The 19,762-nt window shown below is 66.8% G+C and overlaps 4 protein-coding genes across 4 annotated transcripts in view; 1 reads left to right on the top strand and 3 right to left on the bottom strand.

Moving 5' to 3' along the window:
- Window positions 1-937, bottom strand: part of EMIHUDRAFT_463393 (hypothetical protein) — a gene marked incomplete at both ends in the record, with an annotated part of 2,027 nt that extends 1,090 nt beyond the window's left edge. The window contains 2 exons of the mRNA XM_005778062.1: window positions 78-323; window positions 389-937. Of these exons, the coding sequence (XP_005778119.1) occupies window positions 78-323; window positions 389-937 (795 nt within the window). The remainder of the gene's footprint in view (window positions 1-77; window positions 324-388) is intronic.
- Window positions 938-5,174: 4,237 nt separating this feature from the next.
- Window positions 5,175-7,570, bottom strand: EMIHUDRAFT_435143 (putative prohibitin). The gene is made up of 7 exons (XM_005778061.1): window positions 7,543-7,570; window positions 7,101-7,400; window positions 6,969-7,020; window positions 6,504-6,634; window positions 5,979-6,269; window positions 5,833-5,910; window positions 5,175-5,636 (listed from the first exon to the last, which is right to left on the bottom strand). The coding sequence occupies exons 1-7, from the start codon at window positions 7,543-7,545 to the stop codon at window positions 5,586-5,588; spliced, it is 906 nt and encodes a 301-aa protein (XP_005778118.1). The 5' UTR covers window positions 7,546-7,570; the 3' UTR covers window positions 5,175-5,585.
- A 1,795-nt stretch (window positions 7,571-9,365) lies between these two features.
- EMIHUDRAFT_450347 (putative transketolase) lies at window positions 9,366-12,562 on the top strand. Its single transcript, XM_005778060.1, has 9 exons — window positions 9,366-9,523; window positions 9,599-9,660; window positions 9,735-10,037; window positions 10,115-10,215; window positions 10,332-10,459; window positions 10,540-10,607; window positions 10,682-10,729; window positions 10,844-12,172; window positions 12,248-12,562. The coding sequence occupies exons 1-9, from the start codon at window positions 9,383-9,385 to the stop codon at window positions 12,399-12,401; spliced, it is 2,334 nt and encodes a 777-aa protein (XP_005778117.1). The 5' UTR covers window positions 9,366-9,382; the 3' UTR covers window positions 12,402-12,562.
- On the bottom strand, window positions 12,545-13,023 carry EMIHUDRAFT_354023 (hypothetical protein). Its single transcript, XM_005778059.1, has one exon. The coding sequence runs from the start codon at window positions 13,011-13,013 to the stop codon at window positions 12,711-12,713; it is 303 nt and encodes a 100-aa protein (XP_005778116.1). The 5' UTR covers window positions 13,014-13,023; the 3' UTR covers window positions 12,545-12,710.
- Window positions 13,024-19,762: the final 6,739 nt, after the last annotated feature.

The raw sequence follows: 19,762 nt of genomic DNA, 5'->3' as shown, positions 1-19,762 counted from the left end.
GTGGTGGTGGTGGTGGTGGTGGGTGGGTGGGTGGCTGGGTGGGGGGGGGGGTGGGGGGGCAGCTCGCGCGCCCGCACAAGCTCGGGCCGCGAGCGGTACGTGCGGTCGGGCGAGGCGAGGCGGTAGGCGTAAAAGTCGCCCCCCGACCCCGACCCCGACCAGACCGCCTTCTTGCGCGGCTTCCAGTGCACAGCCCACTCCTCGCCCACGCCCACCGTCGCCTCGGCGGCACTCTTCTCCTCCTTGAAGCGCTGCACCGCCGCCAGCAGCTGGGACAGCAGCGCCGCCTCCGCAGCGCCGAGCCCCGGCTCCTGACGCCTCGCCTATTCAGGACGAGTTCGTCACTCGAAATGATCCAGCGCCGGTGCGGGATCGGCCGCATGGGCGCCGGCTTGGGCGCCGGCTTTGGCTTTGCCGCCGCCGCCTTTGGCTTCGCCGCCGCCTTTGGCTTCGCCGCCGCCGCCGCCGCGCTGCGGCGCTGCGGCTGCGGCTGCCGTGACTGCGGCGGCCGCGCCTGCGCCGCCGGCTTGGCCCGCTTCGGCGATGGCTCTGGAGGCCGAGCTGCCTTCTGCGGCGCCAACTTGGCGCGCTTTCCCGCCATTGCCGGCTTGCTGGCCGGCGCCCGCTTTGCGGGCCGCGGCTGCTGTGCCGGGGCGGGCGGAGCTGGCCGTGGCGGAGGCGGCGCGCGTCGCGCGACGATGGACTTGAGCGCGCCACGCGCCTCGTGCACCTTCTGGAAGGCTGCCTGCGATCTCCCCGCCTCTGCTGAACTCCGGTCGGGGTGGAGGAGCTTGGCGAGAGCGCGGTACGCTTGGCCGACGTCCGCCTCTGTCCAGGTGCTCGGATTGACGCCGAGGATGGCGACCGCGGTTCGCGAATTCTCGACGTGGAGTATGGCGTCCTCCGACGTCGCCCACTGCATCGAAGAGTAATGGCGCAAGCGATATCAGGGCGCGGAGCAGAAAGAAAACAAAGGGCCCGGTTGTCTCTTTTCTGAGAGCTCGATACCTGTCCCCCTGATCGTCCTTCCAAAATCCTGCTCGTGCAGGTGGGGACCTTGTCCTCGTCCCATCCCTCGTTTGGCGTGTCTGTTTTCTTTCTTTCTTTCTGAGAGCTCGATAGACTCGAACAAAACTCGAGGGGCCATGATATGCAGCAAGGAGGGCGGAGCTGCGCCGAAAGGCGAAAGAAGCTGAGAGAACAAGGGAACGGCAGGCGGCAGCGGCGGCGCAGAACGAGGCAGAGGAGAGCGACGCGACAGAGGAAGAAGCGACATGGGAGAGAACGACGAGAAGGGGGCGACCGCGAGGTGGCACGAAGGTTGAAGCGAGAATCGGAGAGAGACTGCGAAGAGAGATAGGAAGAGGCGGACGCCCAAGGGTGGGCGACGGCTAGCGCACCACACCCCTCTCCTTAAAATCCCTGTGTGGTAGCGGCGTGCCGTCCTCCCATCCCTCCCTTGGTGTCCGTTTTCTTTCTTTTCTTTGCTCTTTTCTTTCTTTTCTTTCTTCAGAGACAGAGAAGCCTAGGGGAGAGGAAACACGCGCCCGCAAGTTTCTCTCGGCGGATGCATAGGAGCAACGAACATGCTTGTTGTGCTCCACCTTGTGTCGGTCGCCCCGATTGCCGTCGAACGCTGCGTCCTCCTCGTGCATTACCACTTTGCGAAATGCGGCGGCACGGAGATACGGACGCTGTTTCATCGCCACCTCTCGCCACAGTGCCGAGGGCCTGGTTGTGGGCAGCCAGCGCTGTTCCCGTGGCCGACATACACGGGCAATAACCTTTCAGCGTGGTCCGACCCCTCGGTCCGGGCAGCATTTCCACGAGTGTACATGGAGCACCACTAGGGAGGACTTCCGCCAGCACAGCATCTGATTTTGGTTGACCGGTTGAAGCGCACGCTTCGGGAGCAGCGGTCGCATTGCTCCGTCCTAACGGCTGCGCTCGTGCGGGAGCCGGCAGCGCAGACGGCTTCACATCACAACTTCTTCGGATCTCGCTCAAATACGACCGCGCTCGAATGGGCACAGCGGCTCGGCGCCGACCCCTGGTGGCGCGTTGATCAATACCCTAACACTTGGAACGTGTGGCGGCGAGAAGCCTCGCGCGCTGGCATCAGCGGCGAGGACCTCACCAAACTATTCGAGGGCGACCGGACTCCGCTCGTCGAGCTGCCCGGCGAGAGCTCTTCCTCGCGAGACGAGGCGACGGAATGCAGCCAGGTTGGAGCGTGCTCAAAACAATGTGCGAGCCAGGTCGCGTCGTGGGAACGGCGTGTCTTGGAGCGAATTGACCTTGTCGCTCCTCTATCCGCGTTCAACGAGTTTCTCCTCGAAGTCGGCCGGAAGATTGGGCTCACAACCTTACCCTCCGGTGTCCTTTGCCGTGCACAACATGCACATGCACATGTGCACTTGCTGGGCGCCACGGCAAAGGACGTGGCGAGGCGCAATCGCTCGAAGGCTGAGGGAGAGTTGTTGGCTGCATACGCTCCTTGCTCACGGTATGCCTACTGGCGATGGCACTTTGCAGGGATAGATAAGCTGGGCAAATCATTGGAGGCAAGGCGCCGGTGGTGTCGGGAACGAAGAATGAGGTAGTGGAACAAAGCAAATGTTCATAGCTACATATATAAAAGAAAGAAAGAAAACGGACAACCCAAGGGAGGGATGGGAGGACGGCACGCCGCCACCACACAGGGATTTTATATAAGGAGAGGGTGTGATGCGCTAGCCGTCGCGCCCACCCTTCGGGGCGTCCGCCTCGTCTTCCTATCCGCTCTCTTCGCAGTCTCTCGCCGATTCGCGCTGCAACCTTCATGCCACCTCGCGGTCGTCCCCACTCTCGTCGTTCTCTCCCTTGTCGCTTCTTCCCCTGTCGCGTCGCCCTCCTCTCGTCCTCTGCCTCGGCGTCCTGCGACGCCGCCGCCGCCTGCCGCTCCCTTGCTCTCGCGGCTTCTTTCGCCTTTCGTCGCAGCTCTGCCCTTCTCGCGGCATATTTTGGCCCCTCGAGTTTATCGAGCTCTCCTCGCGCAAGGACGACTCTTCTGACGCCCACTGCGATCATTTGCCGCCAGGTCATATCGTTGCTCAGGTCCACTCTGGCTCTTCGAACACTTGTACCTCCACGGATGATGCTGGCGCTGGGGTCCCCTTCGGGTGCATCGTGACAGCTGACGACCTACACATATACTGGAACAACAATGCGCGTTCGAGGGGTCCCGTACCATGCGGATTCGACCCTATCCAGTGCTCAAGTGCTCAATGCGCGTTTCCGATCTTTTTTCGGAGAGGTCGTCCCTCCAGCGACGGACTTTCGCGCGCGCTACCCCCCTCACTTTCCCGACTTTCCCGATGAATTCGCCCACGGTCCGCATCTCCCACTTTAGCTGGGGACAGAAAAAGTCGCCGCGCACCAAGGCGGCTAGCGTCGAGGCCGAGAAGCGAAGGGTCTCTGAACGGCGCTCGGCCGCGCAGTCCAGCCTCGCCGGGAGCGCAGTCCAGCGGCAGTCGGCGGCCCAAGCGATTCGAGAGCGGCCCGAGGACTTCTTTGCCACCATGCCGCCCAACCCACTTTGGCCGGGCGGGGTCTCCGAGCAGATGGTCGAGATGTTCGTCGACGAGATCCTCAACGACAAAGAGCTCAACATCGGTGCCATCCCTGACGTGATTGAACGGCAAATCTATTTATCGACTGTCCGCCTCGCGCTCAACACTATATATTGGGGCATATCGACGGTGCACGGCAAGGAGATCCTCGCAGGCCACAAGCTGCTGATGCAGCGGATCGAGGATGAGGGCGATGAGAAGGCTTCTTGGCGTTCCAATGCACTCGCCAGCCTGACTGGCTCGCTCGACAACGAGGAGTTGGGTCGGATGGCGGAGCGATTGCTAGCCAACCGAGCCGTCAATCAGCCGCTGGTGCCTGACTTCGTGGAGCGGCAGCTCTACATAAACTGCCTGAAGCTCCTCTTCCGCCTCCTCGACGCGCTCACCACCACGCTGCGCATCACCGTTTGTGGCCACGATCTAAAGCTCGTGTTTGAGCCCGTTCGGAAGGACGACGAGCGCCGCTCCTCGCTGGGGTCGGACCTCCGTGAGCGTGTCAAGAAGGTGTCACTTTCGCTCACACCGGTCAACCTGGCGGCGGTGGCGGCTTACGCTCGCGAGGCCGGCGGGGTGCCGCAACAGGATTCCAACCCTCTGTACCGTTGGTTTGTGGAGCCGATGAAGCGCGAGATGCTCGCGCAGCTGCACACGACGCTGTACGCGCTCGTCCTCGGCACCATCGACGACATGCTCGAGAACACAGTGCTCACCTTCCTCTCGGACCGAATCCGACTCGACGTTGTCTGCCGAGCTGGCGGCGTGCCGCCCGTGGCCGAGGAGTCGGACGACGCTGCTCCGCGCCGCTCGTCGTCGGCACCCACTGTGCGGAAGAGCCCAACGCGCTCGACCTCGTCCCCTCGCGGCGGCGAGAAGTCCGAGGCGTACTACGCCCACCTTGGCGCAAGGGGCTCGGGCGTGTCTGTGGCGGCCGCGGCAGCCTCCACAGGCCTCGCGCTCGTGGTCGGCGTCGGGATTGGCGTCGCGCTGAAGGGGAGGCGGTAGAGCCAAGTGTAGAGCCACCCGTGGCGATAGGAATCTTAGATCTACTGTCAGGGTTTCTGCTGCCTTCGAGAAGCGAATAAAGAGTACAGACTGCGCCCCTCTAAGCCACGACAATGCCAGGATGATCAAATCGCGCCGTTGGGGCGAGCGCCGCCACACCGCCTCGCGCACGCGCATTAGTCGCGGGGTCGTACCGCTCCACCGAGCTGGATGAGTTACCCGTGTCGCCGTCGTACCCGCCCACAACGTACAGCTTCCCATCGAGCACCGGCACGCGGGGCTGGTTCCGAGCCACCGCCGTCGGCGCCACCGCGCGGCCTCCCACGTCCGGCGAGAGGAGGACCTCGGAGAGGATCCCGCCACTCGGGCTGCTCCGCGAGCCGTGCAGCGTGCTCCTCCGCCACGCGCAGCGCGGCGGCGCTCGCGCCCGCCTGCGCCTCGATGATATGGCGCGCACCGCGCACAGCTGAGACTCTGCCTCTGCGGGCGCGTACTGTGGAGCGTGTGGACGGTGGCGTCCTGGCGAGGGGCGCGAGAAGAGGCGCGGGGGGCTGCTGGCGCGGGGGCGCATCGGAGCCAGGAACAAAAACTGCCGCCCGCGATGCGAACATCCACACTGCAGACTCCACAGTCTCCAGCGCTGCCACTACCGCACCAATAATAACAACACATAGCGTGTCGGTGCACGACACCGCGAGCTCTCAAAACGAACCGCTCGATCTCGAATATACCTCAACCTCTTACCTCATCATCTCGCCGGCGCCCCGCTCTCCCCGTGGCCCCTCCGGCCCCCGCGCCAAAGCCGCGCCCCTCCCTCCGCCTCGCGGCGCCGCCCCTCCGCCGTCGCACCCGTCGCGCCCCCTCAAAGCAGACAACCGGAGATGGTCGACTGCAGTGGAGAGGCTGTGGGCGGCGGGCGCGCGCGCGCAGAGAAGCGGGCGCCCCGCCCCGCCCCCTCGTGCTCCCGCGTGGCTACTTCTTCTTCGTGTGCGACTCGAGCAGCACGTCGCGCGAATCGGTCACCTAAGCGCCGGACGGTTCTTGTTCACGCCTCTTCGCGGCCGGGCGGCGGCGGCACTCGCGGGTGAGGGATCGATGAGCAGCAGCTAACGCGAGGGAGCAGCGCTGATGTGTGGAGCAGCGCTGATGTGTGGAGCAGCGCTGATGTGTGGAGCAGCGCTGATGTGTGGAGCAGCCGGCGTCGTCCACTAGCGCTCACGTTGAGCAGCAGCGACTGCGTGTCAAGGTAGACCTTGTTAGTCGACTTGGACAGCGTGCCAGCGACGTCGCGCGCCGCCTAATGATGCTGATGACGGATGACCGAGGACTGGTCGATGACTAGCATGCGCCTACCACACGCCGCGCCTCCAGCCGGCGCAGCTGGATGTAGCCGGGGTTGTCGCGCACCGCGTCGCCGATCAGCTTTGCCGACTTGGCCTCTCCCTGCGCCTTGATGACGGTCGACTTCTTCTCTTGCTTGGCCTTGTCGACGACAAACTTGGCTCGCTCCGCCTCCTGCTGCGCAACCTGCTTCGCCTCGACCGCCGCGGTGTACTCTTTGCCAAAGGAGAGGTGCGTGATCGAGACGTCGTCGAGCTCGAGGTGGAACTCGCGCGCGCGGGAGAGGAGGTCCGTCCTGATCCTCTGGGAGACTGCCTGCCAATAATTAGATACATACATTAGATCCTCTGGGAGACTGCCTGCCACGCGTCAAGCGATGCCGGTCAAGAGTAGGTCGTGCCACAGCAGCAGTCCCGGTGTACCACCGGTGAACAGCATGGCTGTCTGCAGCTTGAGCCCGAGCGTGTGCGAGGCCGCCTCGCGCGATGCGCGATGAGCTGGGACGCTGCATCTCGGCTCCACCTCGGCCACATCTCGGCTCTATCTCGCCTCGCGCTGCGTGATGAGCTGCGACGCGTTGTACTGCGCCACCACCGACTTGAGCACCTCGTTGACGATGGAGGGGAGGACGCGCTCGTCGTAGTCGGTGCCGAGCTCGCGGTAGATTGTGGGGAGGAAGCCTGCGGAGATTGCGATCTCGCTCATCTCCCGGGTGGTGGGAGGAGCGGTCTCCGGGGTGCGGGGTGGGTGGGGGAGGGGAGGAGAGGAGAGGGGTTGGAAGGAGGAGAGGGAAGGAGGGCAGAGGGAGAGAGGGGTGGGGGGTGGGAGGGGAGGAGGTTGGGGAGGAGAGTCGGGTAAGAGGGAGCGGCTGGGGCGGGGAGGCCGATGCAGCGAGGCTGCAGCCAGGCTCGAGTACTTGGTGCCTCTCCGGGCATGCCACTCGAGTGGTGGGCCGAGAGGCGGGAGAGTGGGAGTGTCGGAGGGAAACCCCCCCCCCCCCCACCGCCCTCTCACCGGGGTCGGGTCGCGAGAGGACGCGCAGCGAGATGTTGACCATCTGCAGGTCCTGTGGGGAGGACGGTTCCGGGAAGGTTCAGAGCTGCAGCCGAGCGAGCGGCGGCGAGAGGTGCGCCGGCGGAAGGGGACCTTGCTGCCGGTGAGCGACTGGATCATGCGCGGCTTGGCACGCACGTCGTACAGCACCGGCCGCTGGAACCACGGCAGCACCAGGTGCGTCCCCTCGCCCCGCACGCGCTGCTGCACTCCGCCAAACCGGTGGTACATGACGGCGCGGTGGCCGCCCTCGACGTTAAACAAGCAATTGGCGGAGCCGTAGGCGAGGCCCGTCAGCCCGACCGCACCCAGCCCGAGCGCTCCCATCGGCGCGCCGCCGCCCGAAGGCAGGTTCGCAAAGATGCGCTGCGCTGCTTCCCGCACCTTGTCCGCCTGTGCAGCGTGGGTGTGACGAGGGGTGAGGAGTTCGGAGGAGGCGCGTGGAGAGGGAGGCGGCGGCGAAGGCGGCGGTGGAGGGGTGTTTCGAAGCGTCGATGCGGGCGGGACGGGGAGGCAGAGGCCGCGGCCGAGAGACCATCGCACGCGTCGCGTCTCTAGAAGCAAAGAAGAAGAAACTGCGGTCGAAATGTTTTAGTGAGTGTTCACGGCATGGAGGGTGAGCCACGCCGAACGTACCGAGCGGAGAGCCGAGCGGAAGGAGGACGGGGAAGATGACTCCGAGGAGGACGAACCAGTGGAAATCCAGTTGTCAGATGTCACGATGCATCCGAAGGGGACCCCAGCGCCGGCATCATCCGTAGAGGCACGAGTGTTCGAAGAGAGAGTGGACCTGAGCAACAACATGACTTGGAGGCAAATGATCGGAGTGGGAGTCAGAAATGTGGTCCTTGCGCGAGGGGAGCTCGATAGACTCGAGGGGCCAGGATACGCCGCGAGGAGGACGGAGTTGCGCCGAAAGGCGAAAGAAGCCGCGAGAACAAGGGACCGGCAGGCGGCGGCGTCACAGGACGAGGCAGAAGAGAACGACGCGACAGAGGAGGAAATGACAAGGGAGAGAACGACGAGAGTGGGACGACCGCGAGGTGGCATGAAGATTGCAGCGAGAATCGGCGAGTGAAATTCCCGGCCTGCAACTCGTGAGACCTCGAAGATGTATTTGGCGAAATTGGACGCCCGAGCATGGAGACGGGTGGCGCAGCGATCGCAGTCGGTGAGGCGACCACCTTTGAACACAAGGAGTACGACGTGACCGATCACTGCGCGCAGCTCTTCTGCTGGCTGACGTGCCCACTTTTAGATGTGCAATTCACTGCAGACTGACCGGAATGAATGAAAACGGTCAAACTCTGACGAGATAGATAGTGGGACATGCGACCCACGACTGACCGGAACAGGAACCACCATCTGATTTGCCTGGTAGGTTCCCGCTGCACTGCATGGTTTTTGTTCCTGGAGTACTTGGTGAAAAGAGGTTCATCCTCGAAGGTCTGCTGCGCTTTGTAGTGCGTGTTCTCATGGCCAGGCATCAGCCTCCGAGAACGGTCCGTAGGGGAGGAGGCCGTATTCGAGACGAAATGCTCCTCATGTGACGTCAACACGCGCCGGCCGTACGGTGAGCTCGGCTCCGTCGATAAATCGAGCTGCCTCTGCTGCGTCGGGGTAACATCGGGCCTGACCAAGGAAGCCGCTGCTCACCCGCACAACCCGGCCTAGTTGAGGCTCCCGTCTGACTAAGATTTGCGGAGACTGTCGGCTCATCCCACGCACCTAGCGAGTGAAATCCTAAGCCTACCCCTTGCTCAACGCGCACTTGTACGCAGGACGCCCCCATCTGCCCGGGCTGGGGCTGCAACCAAGCCCTGGTCAATGCGACTGCAGGGACGAGTACTGTTGCGTGGCCGGCGCATCTTCACAAACCTAGCTGTGAGCAGGTGGACGAGATTGTGGCGGAGCTCAAGATGCGCATGAAGCAGCGGGGAGACACGGGCAATATACAGCGCGCGGAGGCGACCTTGGACGCGGTCGTCGGGCTGCGGACAGAGGTGCGGGGAAGGACTGAAATCCTCACTCGCGGGCGGTGCGACTTCAAGCCGCCATCCTCGTCGAATCTCAGGTCGCGCAGCTGAAGAGCGACGTTCGGCTAATCATGGACCACCTCGGCGTCAAGCCGGTGCCGGCGGTGGCTGCCGCGTCTCCGGCATGAGCATCTGGAACTCACCGTCTCTGCTGATGTGAACACCTCAACCTCTCACAGACCAGCGCACAGCGCCATAGGACGTATTTTGTATGCGAGCCCTGGAGGCCCTGGGGATTTTGGGAGACTACCCGCGGGCCTAGTTCACACCTCTCAAATCAAGGGACGCACGTAACTCGATGGAAGTCGGAAAGGCTGGTTGGCGATCGCCTAGATCCACATGGTGGCGAGGCTGCTGCGAGCCACGAGACCTCCTGCCTCGCAACTCGCGCGCAGAGTGAGCACAGCCACGGCGGCGGCTGCTCCACCCGCGGTAGCAGCTGCACCATCCATCTCGCATTCGGAGCTGCGGGCGCTTCAGGCGCTCAAATAGTATATCTCTGGCAATCGTCTCGTATCGGCTTCCGACCTTCCGCGTCCCCACGCCCGATTGAAGGCGCTTGAGTCAAGGGTGAACTGGCTCTCCTCGCTCATGATTCACCACGCCAACAACGAGAGGACAGCAATCTCCACACCGCCTGCCCCCGCAGCAGAATCCACTCAGTGAGTGCGTCTGCGGTGTTGGTCTATAGGCCAAAGCGCGACGGCCTCAAAGTTGGAGGTCATCAGGCGTCGTGTGCGTCATCCGTCTCGATCCTCACTGCGCTCTACACCAAGGTGCTGGAGCCACAAGACCGCGTCGCGGTGAAGCCGCACGCCGGTCCTGTCTTCCACGCGCTCATGTACCTCATGGGGCGTCAGTCGCGCGACAATCTGCAGCGCTTTCGCGCGCTGGGCGGAGTGCAGCCGTACCCTTCTCGCACCAAGGACCTTCCGGAGGTCGACCTCTCCACCGGCTCCGTCGGCCTCGGCGCAGCGCTCACCTGCTTCACAAGGCACATCTTATGAGATTCTACGGTCCGAGGAACTGACGAGAAGCGCCCGCTGACGTTGCCTCCCTCCCGCCCACTAGCCTGGTCGAGGGGTACCTGCGCAGCAAGTCGCTTGTGCCGCCCGCTTGGCCCGGCACGGGCGTCGTTCCCGACCGGCCGGGCAGGCATATAGCCCTTGTCGGTCAAGTTGTAGCTGAGATGAGAGTGACATCCAGACCATAGTCCTTGTGGGCGCGCGATACAAGCGGGAGCGATCCCGATGAGCTTCCAAGGAGTTTTCGCGACCCGCGACCACAGGGGATGCGGAGCTCGATGAGGGCAACGTCTTCGAGGCGCTCTTGGAGACCTGGAAGCTCGGCACCAAGCACACGTGGATGATTGTCGACTACAACCGCCAGTCGCTTGACAAGATTGTGGAGGACCAGGCCGAGACGTAGCCGAGAAATAGCCAGCCGGACGGGGAGGGGCGAGATCGTGCAGCTCACCTGCCCTGCCTTGCCCCCAGTCCTCTCGCGTGATTGACCGCATGTTCCGTCTCAACGGATGGGAGGTCCTCACGCTCAAGTTCGGGAGGTGAGCCTAGAGGAGCCCCCATATGCTGCCTGCCCGCATTCAGGCACCTCGCGAATGCCCCCTCCTTCCCCCAGGCGCCTCCGCGACGCCTTCGAGCGCCCCGGCGGCCAGGGCCTGCGCCAGTGGATTAACCACTGCGAGAATGCGCGCTACTCCGCCCTCACTTTCGCCGGGGGGGCGGCGTGGCGGGCGGCGCTGCTGGCGGATGCGGACTCGCTCGGCAGTGGTGCGTTTAGAACTCTGGTCGACTCGTACAACGACGACGAGTTGCAACGCCTAATGACGAACTTGGGCGGCCACTGCTACGAGACGCTGATCGAGGCGTTTGACCGCGCCGCCCAGTCAGACGGCCGCGTATGCTTCCTCGCCTACACCATCAAGGGCTTCGGCCTCCCCCTCGCCGGCCACCGCGACAACCACGGCCTTTACCTCACGTCGCAGCAGTTTGAGGCGTTTCGTGCCTCGCACGGTCGGAGCGAAGCCAACCAGTGGGAGCCATTCGATGGGCTTCCCGACGAGGCGCGCGCGCTCGTCGCCGCGGCGCCGATCAACTCGGTGCCGACGCGGCGGCACTCGCCCGGACCCGTGTGCATCCCGGCAGATCTTGCACCGTCGGTCGGCGGGGCGAATGCCAAGCCCGTCTCTTCACAGACCGCCTTTGGCGCAGTCATGCTCGAGCTTGCACGCGGGGACAGCGCCTTTGCCGGCCGGCTGCTCACCATGGCACCGGACGTGACCACCACCACCTCGCTCTCCGGCTTTGTCAACAAGCGTGGCATCTTCACTTCGGGAGACTCGGAGCCGGACAACTTCCGCGCGGCGCGTGCGCCGGGCGTTGCGTCCCTGAACAACTGGGGGAAGTCAGCCCGCGGGCAGCACATCGAGCTGGGCATCGCCGAGAACAACCTGCTGCTGTGCATGGCCGCTGCCGGGCTGTCGGCGGAGCTCTTTGGCCACCGCCTCTTCCCCGTCGGCACGCTCTACGACCCCTTTGTCGCGAGGGCGCTTGACTCTCTGATTTATGGCACTTACATGCGGTCGCGTTTCATGCTCGTGGGAACGCCGTCGGGCCTCACCCTCGCGCCCGAGGGCGGTGCCCACCAGTCGATCGGCACTCCGCTCATCGGCACCTCGGTGCCCAACCTGCTCACGTACGAGCCGGCCTTTGCCGACGAGGTCAAGGCAGTGATGCGCGCGGGCTTTGAGCATATGCAGGCGGAGGACGGCGGCGCGGTCTACCTGCGCCTCTCCACGCGCGCCGTCGAGCAGATGCCGCGAGACCTTGCCGCGGACTCGGCCCTCGACGACGCCATCGTCCGCGGAGGCTACTGGCACGTGCCGCCGCACGCAGCGACGAAGGTGGTCATCGCCTTCAGCGGCGTCGTCGCGCCGGAGGCGATCGCCGCACAGCGCTCGCTCGGCGCGTCGGCGGCGCTGCTGCAGGTCACCTCCTACGACCGCCTCACCAACGAGTGGAAGGAGCGAAGAGGCGGCAGCTACGTCACGGAGCTGCTGGGCGGCATCCCCCGCGGCGCTCGGCTGGTGACGGTCCTCGACGGACACCCGTCCGCACCCCTACCCCCACCGCGCAGCGCGAAACGGCCCTGTGCGAAAACCGTGATGCGTGTGCGCGTGTATAGGTCCGCCCTCTCCTGGCTCGGAGGCGTTCACGGCCACCCGGTGACCCCACTGGGCGTGACGGAGTTTGGGCAGACAGGCGATGTGCTCGAGCTGTACGAGAGGTACGAGATCGACGAGGCGGCCATCCTCCGGGCGTGCGAGCAGATCTGCTGAGGTCTCACCCACCTCCATCCTCCTGCTCCTCCCCTCCCTCACCCCTGCGCCCTGGCCGCTGCTGTGTAGCGGTGTGTTGCTACTTGCACGATTCACTTTTGTAGAGAGCGGGAACGCAAAGAGCCGTACATCTTTCACACTTTGTACATTCCGGTAGAGGCAAAAAAAGGGCGCGCGAGGAGTACTGGCACGTCAATACATGCAGACACACACGGAGGACCTGGGGAGGAGGGAGCCCGAGACGGCGTACCGGCAATAGACAAGGGCACACAACGAGGCAGACATCGACGTCCAGGCTTAAGGTCGATTCTAGGCGCAAGCCAGCTCGCGATACACCATCGCTCCGTGGACACTGAGAACTCGGCCAGCGAAGGGCGGGGCGTTCTCAAAGCGCACCCACCCGTTTCGTACCAGCGCCGCTCGATTGGCTTTCGACGTACCAGCACTGCTCGATTCGCCTTGGACGTACGGGATGGCCTCGCCACCCGCCTTTGCAGTGTAGTCGGGCGTCCAGGAGCGTTGAAAACGGGGACGAGCGCGCGGGCCCCGTGGAAGCAGGCGGCGGAGGAAGCACAGGAGCGAGCGCCGCTCGCCGCGCTTAGAGCTGGCCATCGTTTCGTCGCTAGTGCCGGAGACGAGACAGCGTGATAGCAGTCGGAGAATGTTTGCCGGCGAACCTTGGATTTTTCTTTCTTTTAGGTAAAAGAATGCACGACAGAGCCACATACACTGAAAAAAGAAAATCCGGGAGGGCGATGCGAAGATAGGAACCTGTGCAGACATTCGTAGCACCGCTGCGACACTTGACGACACGATGGCACTCGCGACCGCCGCGACGGCCTCGTGGCGCTGAGCTGCTCCCAATGAGCTGTGCTGACGAGCCGGCTCTGCCATGGACGCCGGCGTCCATGGCACGGCCCGGACCGCTTCCCGTCGGCTGGCGCATCCTCAAGCGCTCGTGGCGCGGCTGCTATGAGCGGGCGCTTGTGGTGGTCGACGGCTGGCTGCTCACCCTCGAGCCTGCGTCGGGCCGGACGACAAATACGTGGCCGCTGGCCGACGTGCTTGGCGTCGAACGGCGCGGCGCCGCGGACGTCGCCCTCCGCCTCGCCGGCCCGTGTGGCGCCGCCGGCTGGGTCCGGCTCCTCACCGTGGTCGCGCCGTCGGCGGCCGCAGCCGAGTCGCTGGCGGCGGCGCTGTCGCAGCACGTCACGCGGCAGCTGCCGGCGGAGCCTGCGGCGGCGGCAGCGAGCGAGCTCTCGGGCTCTGTCCTCGACGCGCGCCCCTGCCAGCTGCCTCGGACACGCACCCACTCCATCTCTACCTCCGCACCCGGCACTCCGCTGATACCGCGAGCGGCTGCAAACCGCACGCCGCTGGCGCCGGTCGTGCCGCTTCCGCCGGCGGTGCCGCCACTTGCGCCGCTGCCGCCCTCCTCTGTCGCGCATGCCGCCGCCGGCTCGTCCTCCGCCCGCCTGCCGCCCTCGGCCGCCTCGGCGGTGATGGTGCCAAAGGCGCGACTAGAGACCGACAGAGAAGAGAGACAAGGCCCACAGACACGCTGGCACAGAGACACGCGGATATCACCAGACGTGCCAGAGGACGCTCGACAGTCGCTGCGCTTGGCTCGCACGCTCTCGACACGGAGCCTTCCCTGACCCTGCTCGGAGCCTGCCCTGACCCTGCTCGGAGCCTGCCCCAGGTGCGGGCGTCCTCCTCCCCCGCCTTCAGCGCTGCCCCCCCCAGTGGGCCGGATGGCGAGCGGGCGGTCACCTCGTCGGCAGCGGCGTGGAGAGCGAGTGAGCGGGAGGGGATGGGCGTTGGGCAGGGCGAGAGGCCGGGCGAAGCCTCGCGCCAGCCAGATGGCGCTTCCGCCTCTGGCGCCTCGGACAGCCACTCGATCGGCTCCGACAGCGGCTCGCACGCCCCGCCGGCCGACTCGGATGCCGACGTCGCGATCCCCCTCGAGGTGCTCTCCTCGTTGAGGACGGGTGGGTGAAGAGGGAGGAGCTGCCCGCATAGGTCGAGCTCCACTTCGAGGTGCTCGTCTCGGTCCAGAAAGCGCGCAACTTGCCGCCGCCGCCCGCCCTCGCCGCCGCGCCGCGCGTGTCCGTCGCCTGGGGCGAGCCGCCGCCCGACGCCTTCCTGCAGACCACGGCGAGGGCATCGAAGCGGTCGAGTCCTGTTCGCAATAGGCGTGCCGCCGCTCGCTCCGCGCCCGTCCGACGTGCAGGCGCTGCCCCCCCTCGCGCTCGACCAGCCGGAGGGCGGAGGAGACAACGGGCACAGCGGCAGAGGAGGCGGAGGAGGAGGGGGGGGCGGAGGAGGAGGTGGTGGTGGAGGGGGAGGTGGGCCCTCGCGAAGCACTGGTTGCGATCGGCGCCCCCTCGGGTCAGGAGGGCGCGAGGGCGGCGGCGGCGTGAGCGGCGGCGTGAGCGGCTTGCTCGGCGGGGAGAGTGGGCGGGCGGAGGAGGGGGCGGGCAGGCACTGGGGCGAGGAGGGGCCGTCCGGCACGAGGCTGACGCAGCGGCCGGTCTCGTTTGAGACGGCGTCGGGGCATGGCGAGGCGGCGTCCCCGCGGTGGGGGTCCGGGGCACACTTCTCGTACTCTGCTTCTGCGGCGCAGCTCGCCACGAGAGTGGTGCGGCTCTCGCTGCGCCACCCGAGGCGGGGGCTGCTGCCTGCCGCCGGCAGCGAGTGGCTGCTGCCAGCAGCGACGGGCTCATTGGTGGTAGGCTGGGCGTGCTGCCCGACTCCGACTTGGGCGCGTGCGAGGTGCGGCTGAGCGAGGTCGCGTCGGGGCCGATCAAGTACGATCTGCCCGTCCTCGACGCCGCACTTGCTGTCGACTCATGGCGCACGAGCGAACGAAATCATGAACTAGGTACGACTTGCCCGTCCTCGACGCTGCCGGCGCGCCGCGTGGCCGGCTCGTCTTCACGGTTCGGATGATCCAAAAGTGCGTGCTCGCCGTGACGGTGCCGTGGGCGAAAGCGACGATGCGCTCGCTGCAGCGGCACACCTCGGTCGCGTCTCAGGAGGCCGCGCACCGCGAGCGGGCCTTCTCGCTCTCGGCGGCCCTCGCCATGGAGAGCGACGCGTGCGAGCCTCAGGGCTCATCAGCAGTCAGTCATGAACAGGCGGCCCTCACCATGGAGAGCGACGAGTGCGAGCCGATGCGAATCGACTTCGACGCAGGCTCGCTGCGGCTCCTCGCCGGGCGCCTCGCTGCCGTCCTGTGCTACACCTCTCTGCTGCCCCCTCTCAGGCTCGCTGCGGCTCCTCGACGGCGCCCAGGTCCAGATCTCGTACGACACGTCGCCGCTGCCGCACCGGCCCGCCATCGAGGCGGAGGCGTCCGCCGCCGCCTTCGCCCAGGAGCCGCGCCGTCTCGACGGTGCGCGTCGCCGGACGCCACTCATTCACTCACTGCGACGACCTACTAATGACTAGGAGTCGCTCCATCTCGTCGTGCGCGTCGCCGGCCGCCGCCAAGCCGCCAGTGGCGCCGCCGCCGCCGCGCCGCTCTCGCCGAGCCTCGCCCCTCGCGGCGACCGACCCTCCCGCGTCGGATTGCTCGGCTCGATGTTGGGTCACTGACCGCTGAGCCGACGACGGAGTAGGCGACCCGTCGTCCCACCTCCGCTCTCCGGGCTCGTACGCGGCTTCGGTGGGCGCCTCGTCCTCCTCCGCCTCCTCCGCCCTGAGCGGCGAAGGCGGCGGAGGGGGCGGGGGCGGGGAGAGGGAGGAGAGGCTGCGAGGCGAGGTGTGGCTGCCGATCACAAAGGTGTACACGCCGGGCGACGAGCGGCGCGCGAGTGGGGGCGGGAGGGGGGGGCTTCCTTCTCTCCTCCGGCCGACCAGCCGCTCCTGTGAACAGGCGCGCGACCGCCGAGTTTGACGAAGTCCTGTGGAAGAACGGGCAGCGGGTGGGAAAGCTCGCCGGCGGGTGTGGTCGCGGCTCGGAGGTTGCCCGGAACCTTCTCGGAACTGTCCCCTCAGGTGGGCCGCCTCGCCGGCTGCGTGGTTGTGCTCAACGGACCGCGAGTCGTGCAGCTGGCGGGTGGCTTCTACACGGAGCATGGCACCTTGCCCGCCGGGCCCGCCGCCCTCTAGTACGAGCTAGTGAGAGCAGTCGATGTTGGTCCCAGGCATCTTGCCAGTCGGGCCGGTCGCTTTCGACTCGACTGCGGCGAGCGCCGCGCGGGGGAACGGCGCCGCCAAGGTCGAGCGTTCCCTCGAGTTGAACGGCGGCGAGTCCCTCGACGCCGAGGGAGGCGGCGGCGCGGACGGGAGGGACGGCGGCGGGGATCAGTTCCGGCCGCCGCCGCGCGGGACCGACCTCCCTCGGCAGGTGAAGAGTATGGGCGAGATGTGGCCGAGTGAGGAGATGCACGGCCTCCCTCCGGCAGCTAGGGGATGGCGAGTGTCCGGCAGCTCACCATCCCGCTCACCAGTGCCGCTGCGTTCGCTGACTGGCTCCTCCGTCCTCCCCCCCCCCCCCCCGGCAGGTGGAGGCGCTGCTCGCGCTGACGCACGGGCTCAAGCAGGTCCTCGAAGCCGCACGCACCGCCGCTTGAGGATCAGCCCCTCATTGTGAAGCGTACGCACCCGCAGGTGATCCTCGAGCTGCACACTTCCGCCGCCGCCGGCCGCGCGACGGACGCGTACGGGGTGCGGGCCCGCCAGCCGACTGTGAATGAAGTAGCAGTGAGCATGAGTAGCAGTGCGTAGCTCGTACTCATCCTAGGTCGGCCCCGCCACCGACGCGTACAGCGCGCAGCGGTCGCCCCTCGGCCCGCTCGCTGTGGGGAGGGAGCCCGAGCGCTTGCCTCCCCCTCCTCGACTCAATCGAGTCACTCATGAGGAGCAATCAGCCCTTAGGAGCTCGAGCACGCGGCACCCCTCCTCCCGCCGGCCGCGGCGGTGGCCGCCTCCTCCCTTTGCGCCGTGTCGGCCGGCGACACTTCCGAGACACTACCGAGGCATTCCCGAGACGTCGCCGATCCGACCTCCGGCGCGGGCGGCGGCGGCGGCGGCGGCGGCGGCGGCGGCGGCGGCATCGGCGGCGAGGGAGGCGGGTGGCCGCCGGGCAGCGGCGAGATGTGCGCCCGTCGGCTGGCGATCCTCTGCTCTCGGCTGCAGCTGCTGCTCTGCTCCTCGCACAAGGAGTCGGTGCTCTCCTTCTTCTACCCGTCGCCGGAGGGGCTGGCGTGGACGCAGCTGCTGCTGCTGCGGCTGTGGTCGTACCTCCTCTCGCAGGCCGAGCACCTTCCCTACCGGCACCAGCCCGCCCTCTTCGCCACCCTCACGCCGCTGATGGAGCGCGGCGAGCTGGGGCCGTCGGCGCTGCTCGGCGCCCCCGCCTTGCTGCTCGAGAAGTACGCGCACGTGCTGTGGCAGACGGTCGGCTACGTCGTCTCAAAGCTCAACCGCAAGGCGGCGCCGTCCGAGGTGCGCGTCTTCTGCTCGCACGCGCTCTCGATCGCCTTCTTCCGGCTGCCGCTGCTGCGGCCGGTGCCGCTCGGGCGCACTCCCGCCCGCAAGGCGGCAGGACTAGCCACTGAGGAGGGACGGGTGACCCCGTCAGGTGCTTCTCGGCGCCATCCTGCCTCCGGGCGAGAACCGCTTCAAGCACGTGCGCGAGTGGAACCTGCCCTGGTCGCTGCAGCGGGCGGCGCTGCGGGAGGGGAACGCCGCGCCCGAGCCCGGCGACGCCTCCCCCCCCGGCGGGCGGGGCCGCTCCAGCTGGTCGTCGTCCCGCTCCTCGGCGAGAGACACGCGCGCCGTGTTCGCGTCGGGGGGCACCCCCCGCGGGAGGAGGGAGCGCGGCGGCGCGGTGCGCGAGGCGGACCCGCCGCTCGACGCGTGGGCCGCGCTGTGGCTCTCCCAAGGCATGGCCAACGCGGTGCCGCCCGCGGTGGTCGAGCGCGCGCTCGGGGGGCGGTACTGGCGCGAGCGGCTGCGCAAGCGCGGCCACTGCTTCTTCCTGCTGCTCGAGCATTGGACGAGACACGCGCCCGCGGCGATGGGCACGCAGCCGGACGAGTCGACCAACTGGCGCGTCGTGCCGGGCCACGCGGTGCTCATCAAGGCCTTCCTGCTCGAGATGCGGCAGCGGCCGGTCCACTTGTGGCCAGAGTCGATGCGGTCGTGCCTCGCCGCGCTCGTGCAGGAGAGCCAGCCGCTCACGCAGGGCGCTCCTCAACCTCCCCTGAGCGTTGCCCTGAGCCCTCCTCGAGCCTCCTGCAGGAGAACCGGCCGCTCACGCAGGTCTTCGCTCGCATCATCGTGTCTGCGGCGGGGACAACGTCCCTCCGCCGCGTGCTCGGCGCGCTGCAGCAGCCCTCCGACTTGGAGGACCTCCCTCACCCTCCCCCCTCCCCCGAGCCGGCCTGCAGGCGCGCTGCATCAGCTGTCCGACCTGATGACGGTCGCCGCCACCGACGAGCAGCCCTCCTTACCGGGGTGCCGTGCGCGTCGGGGGGGGGGGGGGGGGGGTGCCGCCTCTTCACACGCCTCTGTTGTGACGGGCTTGCCCCCCCTCTCTTGCCTAGGTCCGGCGCGTCGGGGGAGCACCGGCCTCGCACCCCGGCCGGCTGCCGCGCGGGCGTGGGCTCGCAGCCGGGGGGGCTCTCCTTCTGGAGGGAGGGGTGGCGCGAGGGGCCCTCCGCGGCTCTGCGAGACAACGCCGCGGCCGAGGCGCGACTCGCGCGCCCCGTCCTCTTCTGCGACGGTCGGCTGGGGGCTGAGCCGAGGTCGGCCTGAGGCTAGGCGCACTCGTACGACCTCATCCTGCAGCAGATCCAGTATTTGCTCGCGTCGCAGCACTTCAAGGTGGTTGGTTGCTCGCTCATCTTCTTGTGCCGCCGCCTCGACCAGCCTCGCGGCGCGTGGCCTTCCCGTCCACTGACCGCCTCCCTCCTCTCCTCCAGGTACAACCACCTCGACCGGCTCGCCGAGGAGCGGCGGATTGAGGTCCTCTCCTAGACACTTCCTAGACACTTCCGAGACACTTCCTAGACACTTCCGAGACACTTCCGAGACACTTCCAGCCTCGACCGGCTCGCCGAGGAGCGGCGCGTTGAGATGCGAGATGCGGGGAGATATGGGGAGATATGGGGAGGTCAGGCTCGCGGAGGAGCGCGTGCGTTGAAGCTCTCTCCTCGCCGCACGCCTCGCTGACTGTCACGCCGTGTCGCGGACTCGTGTGATTGTGCTCCTCATCGCAGGTGCTCTCCTGGCTGCACGACTCGCTCTTCGGCACCCTCGCGTGCCACTGGTCGCGCGTCGTCCGCTCGTCCTTCATGCACATCGCAGTGCTCAAAGTGCTGCACGAGGCGCCAACCCCCCCCCCCCCC

Source organism: Emiliania huxleyi (assembly GCF_000372725.1).
Source record: "Emiliania huxleyi CCMP1516 unplaced genomic scaffold EMIHUscaffold_25, whole genome shotgun sequence".
Taxonomy (NCBI): domain Eukaryota; phylum Haptophyta; order Isochrysidales; family Noelaerhabdaceae; genus Emiliania; species Emiliania huxleyi.
The sequence above is the reverse complement of the archived record's forward strand: the minus strand, read 5'-3'. Positions and strand labels throughout refer to the sequence as shown.